Source organism: Coregonus lavaretus, assembly GCF_964263955.1.
Source record: "Coregonus lavaretus genome assembly, chromosome: 10".
Lineage (NCBI taxonomy): Eukaryota > Metazoa > Chordata > Actinopteri > Salmoniformes > Salmonidae > Coregonus > Coregonus lavaretus.
The window spans coordinates 3513559-3523152 of record NC_139997.1 but is presented as its reverse complement, the minus strand read 5'-3'; the positions used below and the strand labels follow the sequence as shown (position 1 = coordinate 3523152).

At 40.4% G+C, this 9594-nt stretch overlaps 1 protein-coding gene across 1 annotated transcript in view; it reads left to right on the top strand.

The window, feature by feature from the left end:
* Positions 1 to 3171: 3171 nt before the first annotated feature.
* The window catches only part of LOC311135796 (transcription factor 12-like), a gene marked incomplete at its 5' end in the record, with an annotated part of 20350 nt that continues 13927 nt past the window's right edge, over positions 3172 to 9594 (top strand). Inside the window, 3 exons of the mRNA XM_084169838.1 lie at positions 3172 to 3273; positions 3557 to 3595; positions 4466 to 4595. Of these exons, the coding sequence (XP_084025964.1) occupies positions 3172 to 3273; positions 3557 to 3595; positions 4466 to 4595 (271 nt within the window). The remainder of the gene's footprint in view (positions 3274 to 3556; positions 3596 to 4465; positions 4596 to 9594) is intronic.

Sequence of the window (9594 nt, the reverse complement as noted above, 5' to 3'; positions counted from 1 at the left end):
GGGACGCAACCTTGATTCTGCATGTGGCCCCGCCACAGGCTTATGAGCTTAGTGTGAGTCCTCAGCATCTTCTTAAAAAGAAGATGAAAGGTATTGCTTTTGAACATTACATGGTTAGAAATAGGCTAGATGTTGTTGCCATTAGTGCCCTGTCTTCCATCTAGTCCAGTGGTTTCCCAACCAGGGGTACTAGGACTCCTGTGGGTACTTGGCCTATCCACAAGAGCTACTTGAGAAGACTCATGAGACCATAGGCTTACTGGTCAAATGCACATGAGGGGGTACTTCAGAGGTCCTCTGGGCAGAGAAAAATTCAGTTGGTGGTACAGTAACCAAAAAAGGTTGGGAACCACTGATATAGTCCATCATCTACCAAAAAATGCGGTTGTCTCCAAAGATAATTTGACTTTCTTGTTTTTTGTTTGTCATCTGAAATCAATCAATCAATCAAATTTATTTATAAAGCCCTTTTTACATCAGCAGATGTCACAAAGTGCTATACAGAAACCCAGTCTAAAACCCCAAACAGCAAGCAATGCAGATGTAGAAGCACAGTGGCTTGGAAAAACTCCCTAGAAAGGCAGGAACCTAGGAAGAAACCTAGAGAGAAACCAGGCTCTGAGGGGTGGCTAGTCCCCTTCAGGCTGTGCCGGGTGGAGATTATAACAGTACATGGCCATTAAGGCCAGATTTTTCTCCAAGATGTTCAAACGTTCATAGATGACCAGCAGGGTCAAATAATAATCACAGTGGTTGTAGAGGTTGCAACAGGTCAGTACATCAGGAGTAAATGTCACTTGGTTTTTCATAACCAGGTTGAATTTAAAATATAGGTTTTTAAAAAGCTATACACCCCATTAATACGTTGACATCCACATAAAAAAAAAAAAAAAGCAGAAAAAAGTGAGGTTGACTATGTGATTAGGAGAGATGATGGTATGTGATTAGGAGAGATGATGGTATGTGATTAGGAGAGATGATGGTATGTGATTAGGAGAGATGATGGTATGTGATTAGGAGAGATGATGGTATGTGATTAGGAGAGATGATGGTATGTGATTAGGAGAGATGATGGTATGTGATTAGGAGAGATGATGGTATGTGATTAGGAGAGATGATGGTATGTGATTAGGAGAGATGGGCAAAACATGCCACCATCACTCTGTCAAATACAGTGATCACATTTCAGAGTCAAACTGATTTTATGAACTTATGCAACTAAATATTAATTACTATTATGCACAAAATAATTATTCTCAACCTTCAAAACATTTCTCATCAGCACAAGGTCGACGTCACCAAATTTAGAGGATGACGTACGTTCCCGGATGTGGACAGAACCGACTGTGTGACACACGCGACAACGCTGAGCTAGACTAGAGCAATGGAAAGTAGCCAGCTAGCTTGGTAGATAACTGCATTCAATCTGAAAACAAGCAAAACGGTCTAATTTAAGGCACCACCTGGATGTACAACAAGTTTTGCTGCAAGTTGACCCTAACCGGAAAGCCTATTGGTTTTTCAAAACAAATGTAGCCGCTAAAATCGTTGTCGGATAAAGATTTTGGCTAGCCCTAGCTAGCACAGGCAGTCGTCAGTTTTGCTTAGTTATACACTGATAGAGAGCAAATAAAAGAGATACACTTTTGTGGATTACGTAAACATATCAAACCAAGGTAAAAAAAATAAAAATAAATTGATGTTGGTGCAACTTCTTTACAACAAGAACAATTAGCGACATGCCGTATGTGCAACTGCATGAAACTATTTGTCAGCGAAGTTCGAATCGTTTCCCTTCTGTGTCTGTCTACTGGCTTCTGTGCTTTTCTCCCACATAGCAAGGTTAACAGACTGACAGCCCGTCTCCGCTAAAACTTTTCTATATATAAGACATCAATGTGGATTGATCAATCAAACATGTCATGCATAGTTGGGACGGTTCGGAGTTGTCATTTCCAAAGAGCTCATGTCCTTAAATCCACCCCAGTCCCAAGCCCTCGAAACAGGCACGATTCATGACGTTATTTCGCGGCAAAAGTTAGCCAGTCCACGTTAGCTGTGCTAGCCCCCTAGCTCTGAAAATAGGCTTTCATTATGTAACGACAAATATTTCAACCGCAACATTTTATCGCCTGTTATAGAATAGCACACTTTTGTCTAGCTATATTTGCATACATTGTATCAATAACATTGGCTGTCTTGTCATCATCATCATTGAAGACTGTACCAGCTATGTTGCAGACATAACCCCATGATTATAAATTGACACAATGTATCAACTCTAGCCACAACGTTTTTCAATTTACATAGGCGAACGCTGCCCAGTGAACGAGTGAATTTGGGCGTTGTTATCTTGTAATAACAACAATATTTCAATGTTTTCAAAATGTTCAAATAGCCAACTGTCGATGTCAAATAAATGTTTGTTTTCATAGCGACCCGATATCCTCGTTAATGTGCGGAGAATGTGGACGCCCTGCAACACAACTGTATCGGCGCTCTAAACCAATCAATCAATCAATACAAAAATAAAAATACACGTTATGCAATGTCAAGAACGTTTATTAATTTTCCTCCTTGCAATGTACATTTCACCCGCCAAAATGCTGTCAGCAAAAGTGCTGGAATCGATATATTGAAAGGTAGCTAGGTGGCTGTAGAAACCAACGTTATTACTATTATGTGGCACACACGGGGCACAAACTCGGCTCAGTGGAAGCTGGAAATTAATGAAAGTCCTGTCAATGATCACATTCCATTTACAAACGGATATTTACAAACGTTCAGTCCTACTTTCACTGCCTGTGTTGGCCAGTTTTATAAAGTCCGCTTTATATCAATTTTCCTCTGTCTTTATAGCGTTTATGTATTTATTTGTATATGCACGGGATTGTCGCTTCTTGATCTCCCGGCTAAACTGCCTTTAGCACAGCCAGACCTGGATTTGGGGAAACATTCCTATATGTCAATTTCTTACTATTTTATTTCACCCGTTCTTACATTTTATCCTTAACTTGTTGCACAAGGATGCGCTGAAAGAGAATAGGTTTAAATGCAAAGTGGAATCTTGCGCGACTCGTCCGTAGTCTGTGGATTTTGAGGAAGATCCTAATAGTCGGTCCCCCTCCCATCGGTGCGAGAACTGGCGTCCTCTGACAGCAATTTGTTTCCATGTTTTTAGGTTTGTGTGATTTTGCTAAAATGCATCACCAACAGCGAATGGCTGCCTTAGGGACAGACAAAGAACTAAGCGACTTATTGGATTTCAGTGCGGTAAGCAATTGTTATATTATTGCAATGACCAAAACCATGGCACCGACCTACCGGCGACTGTTTATATTTTTGATTTGTATGGCATAAATAGACTGATGTTTCTGGTATTTATTGTGAGGTATTTCTTTAAAAGTGTTTTTTTCTGTACGTCTTTAACTCAACGTAAACAATATGATTTAAGCAAGTTATAGTATCCTAATTGTGTTTTATATTTATAAGTGTTTTTCCAAAAACATGTGCAGAGAAATATGATATTGCATTAGTAATTTTGTTGTTTCTATAGATGCGAAACAGCGATTTGAAAATGTTCCCAACATCAATGGTAGTATATCCCCTTTTAAGTATTTTTTTCTTGTTTCATTCTGTCCTAGAATATACATTTTTTTAATAAGTTTTACTCCTGTCTTTTCATGCATAATTCTAGTGAAAGCTCTCTCTGTCAGTAGATCAGTCCCAGTAACATAACTGCATGCGGGAGTAGCCCACTATTATAAATCAGCTTTAACATATAGTCATTACTTTTCCAATGTTGATGTTTTTATTTCATGTTATGAATAACGGATAGTTGATTTAATTCCGACCCGTTCTAGTCGTGGCAAATATTTGTCTTTATAACGCTGTATGTTCGGAAGTTGGGACAGGAAACGTGCCCCCACGGCCATGTTTCTTGAACCAATAATGCTCGCTACTCTTGGTCAACTTCTAGCTGTCTGTGAAAAATATATAAATCACTTTCACTGTATCAGAAATAAATGTGATATTTGCTAATCCAGACATTTGGTCAGTGTATTTACAGCGAGGTAGGCGTTATTAATAACTACAGTTTTATATTGCTGTTATCTCTGAGGAGTACGCTATAATTTTAAGGATACAGTAGCTACTATGGGCAATATGGATGTCCACATGCAGCATGTGCAGGCACAGATAGTCCATCAGGGAAAGTACCAGTACAGCATTGGTGTTCAGCACTCAGTTGAAGTTGGCTTGGGTTTCCAACATAGACCACAATTATGCTTATTGTGTAGCAGTAGGCTGTAATAATAGTATTACAACGTGATAATATGGTTTTGTAGCTTTAATGTGACGATTTCATAAAAACACTACATGCTATTTATTTTATTTATTTATTTAAGATTTCACTTTCAAGCAATAAGGGTCTCTATTGTAAAGTGTTATTTGTTTTTTCTTTTAGATGTTCTCTCCTCCTGTTAGTGGTAAAAACGGACCAACCTCCCTGGGAAGTGGACATTTCGCAGGCTCAAGTATGTCAATCTCAGTTCATTTAAATAACGCAATTATAGCTGTGGATATTTGCATATGTTGTTTGAACATGTTACCATCATTTTTGCTTCAATGTGTAACATTTTTCCTCTTACAAGGACACATTATATTATTGCAGATTTTATTTTACTTTGCGCATCAGATATTACCTAGGGTACATTGTATACACAAACAGTCCCAACATCGTACACTATTATTAATAACCCTTTAAAGTTCTGAATATCTCTGTTGGTATTGACTCACTGTGAAAGTAGTGGGTTTACATGTGATTTTTGGGATCTCTGGACCTCCCACTCAGTACGTGGCTGAGGAGGCCTGATGTGTCTTTAAGCGTCAGGCCTCAGTGAAGTCTCAGGCATCTTTCCTCTTTGGATAGTAACAGCAGGTGTAGCACCGCAAGTGCCAGAGAGACTCTAAATGCAGTTACACCGCCGTCATATTTCTATGGGTTGAAAGGCAGCGATGATGCATTTAGTTGTTGTTTTGTAGGCCTATGGGGTTTGTTGCTCAGTCTTTTGTCTCTAGCACAGGAGCAGGAATTGTGGTTTAAAATTGATGGACTACCTTCGCATTGTAATTTCCTTCATGTGGTTGTGTAGAACCTGTTTGGGTAGTAAAAGCAGGTATAGCATGTTATACTACACCCTGTCCAATCTAGGACAGGCTTACCTGAATGAACAATAAAAGACGGATTGCAATATGATATTTTATTCAATAGTTTGGGGAATGGCCTCGTCTCTCCGAGGGAAGATCCTCGGAGCCAGATGATGTGATGGCAGGTAGCCCTATGCGGGGCTATGCGGGGCTGCTGGCACCGAAACCCCACCGCTGGGGGAAAGGAGTTCCAATGAAGGGCCTTAAGGTTATTATAGCTGGTGGTGGTGGGGAGGTGGATGGTTGTCGAAAAAACTGTTGCTGAAAAACAGCAAGTGAGAGAACAAGGGTAGGTTGACATATAAATACATCCCAAGATTTACGCCTGTTAGTTGAGAAAGAGGAAGGTGATACTTGCAAAAGTGAGCCCATAGGTTAAACAGCCAGCGTGAGGAACGTGCATTATTATGGCGTGCTTATAGGCGATAAGGTCAAGAGGTGAATGACGTTCCACGCAACATGGCTGACAGCAAAGAGGAGAAGCAACAAGACTATGATGATGATGATGATGATGATGAGGTGGGTATTCATTAACACTATGCTTAAACGAGCATTCAGACCAGCCTTCCTGAAAGAGAGACGCTGAAGCATCTTGTTTACAACTGTTGTCGTTTGTAGGCATTTGTGGCATGCAGTTCACTCTTTTGTCTCTGTAGAGCACAGGAGCAGAAATGTTTGTGTTTTGGAATAGACTTTGCGTTATAATTTCTCTCTGTAGGTAGGCTCTATGTGACTGACCGGCTTGATTCGGTCTTATGTAGCAAAATCTTAAGCCTTAGCCCCACCCATCTCTTTAAGGATTCACGTGAGGCCATGTGCTAAACAGAGTGAGTACGGTAGGGTACTAAAACAACCAAAGATTTCAAGACTAAAGGCTGGTTTATACTACGTCTATCGCCATGTCTTTAGACAGTTGTCGCGGTGACATCATGAACATTCTATTGTCGTCCGACATCAAACTTGTCGTTGTTGATATGAAAAGGTACAAACACAAAAAAACGACAGCAGCCTGGTGGTCCAAAATAGCATAACTGGTGTATTTTAACACCAATTAACCCATCCATTAAAAAATGAATTTAGTATATGTCAATCTAGCATACCAGGCAACTAAAAGCAACTTTCTAAACAATTTTTGGTTAGTTTCTAGCTTGTTAGCTAGCTAGCTAACGTTAAGTTAGCTGGCTAGCCAGTTCAAATAATTACCATATCATATAGCTGACAATGCCTTAACTTTAGCTACTTTTTTATTCATTATTACATGAAAATAAACTCACAACAAGATCATTATTTACAAGTTCATGGCGAGCTAATTACCGAAAATAGCTTACGGTTGTGAGTGTGACTAAATATAAGCAGGGCATTCTACTGGAGAATTTTAGAACTTGGACACTGTCTCGTTGGCCTAACATTACATCCTAATCTGACTTTGGTGCAGGTCATGTTGTTCTTCACATTAACGTCTCTGGTAAACACACACTATATCAAATAAGAATCTACGTTTATTTGTCACATGCACAGGATACAGAAGGTGTAAACGGTACAGTGAAATGGCTACTGGCATAGTGGAGTTTTTTGTTTAGACATGTAGATAGCTAGCTAACTAAACAACGAACCAATCCCAACTCATAACGTTACTACACTGCATGAATCTACAGGTAGCTAAAGCCAACCAACTACTAGGTTCAATGTTAGCTAGCTAGCTAACATTAGGCTATAACTAGCAATGGAAATGGCTCTGAGATATGAATAATATTACTACACAGATCATACACTTAACGTTAGCTAGCGAGCCAGCCAGCTAACGTTAGCTAGCTAGCTAACAGTACGCTTTAACATGCAATGAAAATGACTTTCTGACTAAATTAAAAACGTATACTATCTGAAAATATAGCTAGCTAGACTCTCTTACCCGTATACAGTGGGGAGAACAAGTATTTGATACACTGCCGATTTTGCAGGTTTTCCTACTTACAAAGCATGTAGAGGTCTGTAATTTGTATCATAGGTACACTTCAACTGTGAGAGACGGAATCTAAAACAAAAATCCAGAAAATCACATTGTATGATTTTTAAGTAATTCATTTGCATTTTATTGCATGACATAAATATTTGATACATCAGAAAAGCAGAAATTAATATTTGGTACAGAAACCTTTGTTTGCAATTACAGAGATCATACGTTTCCTGTAGGTCTTGACCAGGTTTGCACACACTGCAGAAGGGATTTTGGCCCACTCCTCCATACAGACCTTCTCCAGATCCTTCAGGTTTCGGGTCTGTTGCTGGGCAATACGGACTTTCAGCTCCCTCCAAAGATGTTCTATTGGGTTCAGGTCTGGAGACTGGCTAGGCCACTCCAGGACCTTGAGATGCTTCTTACGGAGCCACTCCTTAGTTGCCCTGGCTGTGTGTGTCGGGTCATTGTCATGCTGGAAGACCCAGCCATGACCCATCTTCAATGCTCTTACTGAGGGAAGGAGGTTGTTGGCCAAGATCTCGCGATACATGGCCCCATCCATCCTCCCCTCAATACGGTGCAGTCGTCCTGTCCCTTTTGCAGAAAAGCATCCCCAAAGAATGAGGTTTCCACCTCCATGCTTCACGGTTGGGATGGTGTTCTTGGGGTTGTACTCATCCTTCTTCTTCCTCCAAACACGGCGAGTGGAGTTTAGACCAAAAAGCTCTATTTTTTGTCTCATCAGACCACATGACCTTCTCCCATTCCTCCTCTGGATCATCCAGATGGTCATCGGCAAACTTCAGATGGGCCTGGACATGCACTGGCTTGAGCAGGGGGACCTTGCGTGCGCTGCAGGATTTTAATCCATGACGGCGTAGTGTGTTACTAATGGTTTTCTTTGAGACTGTGGTCCCAGCTCTCTTCAGGTCATTGACCAGGTCCTGCCGTGTAGTTCTGGGCTGATCCCTCACCTTCCTCATGATCATTGATGCCCCACGAGGTGAGATCTTGCATGGAACCCCAGACCGAGGGTGATTGACCGTCATCTTGAACTTCTTCCATTTTCTAATAATTGCGCCAACAGTTGTTCCCTTCTCACCAAGCTGCTTGCCTATTGTCCTGTAGCCCATCCCAGCCTTGTGCAGGTCTACAATTTTATCCCTGATGTCCTTACACAGCTCTCTGGTCTTGGCCATTGTGGAGAGGTTGGAGTCTGTTTGATTGAGTGTGTGGACAGGTGTCTTTTATACGGGTAACGAGTTCAAACAGGTGCAGTTAATACAGGTAATGAGTGGAGAACAGTAGGGCTTCTTAAAGAAAAACGAACAGGTCTGTGAGAGCCGGAATTCTTACTGGTTGGTAGGTGATCAAAAACTTATGTCATGCAATAAAATGCAAATTAATTACTTAAAAATCATACAATGTGATTTTCTAAGATTTTTGTTTTAGATTCCGTCTCTCACAGTTGAAGTGTACCTATGATAAAAATTACAGACCTCTACATGCTTTGTAAGTAGGAAAACCTGCAAAATCGGCAGTGTATCAAATACTTGTTCTCCCCACTGTACATGGATGAACGCTTCTCCCTCTCTGTCACGGATGCCATGGTTGCCCTTAGTTTTGAAGATGTAATCCGTAGAGACAGGTGTTTTATACAACAGCCTTCTGTGTGTTCTCTTTTTGACTCCTTCCGCATATTTGCAATCAAGCGCCTGAATTTTCTCCATCTCCTTAGCTATCATATTCTGCTTCCACCAGGCATTCCACTGATTTCAAAACTTGGTCCTCCAGAAGGTGGAGAGCCTTAGCAACACGTTTGCAGTTCTTAGTGATATCTTTCAAAACGCTGCATTAGAAAGTATCACCTACACATACTGAGCAGCTCATGTTAGCTATAGACAGAAGCGTGCTACACTGAACAAATATATAAATGCAACATGTAAAGTGTTGGTCCCATGTTTCATGAGCTCGAATAAAAGATCCCAGAAATGTTCCATACACAAAAAAAGCTTATTTCTCTCAAATTGTTGCGCACAAATTTGTTTACATCCCTGTTAGTGAGCATTTCTCCTTTGCCAAGATAATCCATCCACGTGATTAAACTGATTGATTTCCTTATTTGAACTGTAACTAAGTAAAATCGTTGAAATTGTTGCATGTTGCGTTTATATTTTTGTTCAGGATACATGGCAGACCAATCCGAACTCATCTCTCGGCATGTCCAGCCTACTCATTATCTCAGCCAATCATGGCTAGCGAGAAGGTTCCTGTCTTTTTCTGTGGCTAAACCTACTAAGCTCATAATGTAATAATTGAATTCGTATTTACAGATGGCGTACAAGTTTGTTATTAAGGCACAAAAAAGTTCACATGTTCCAGAAGGCATTTCTGCCAAAAAACGTATTTTGATTTGTAAAAAATGTTTA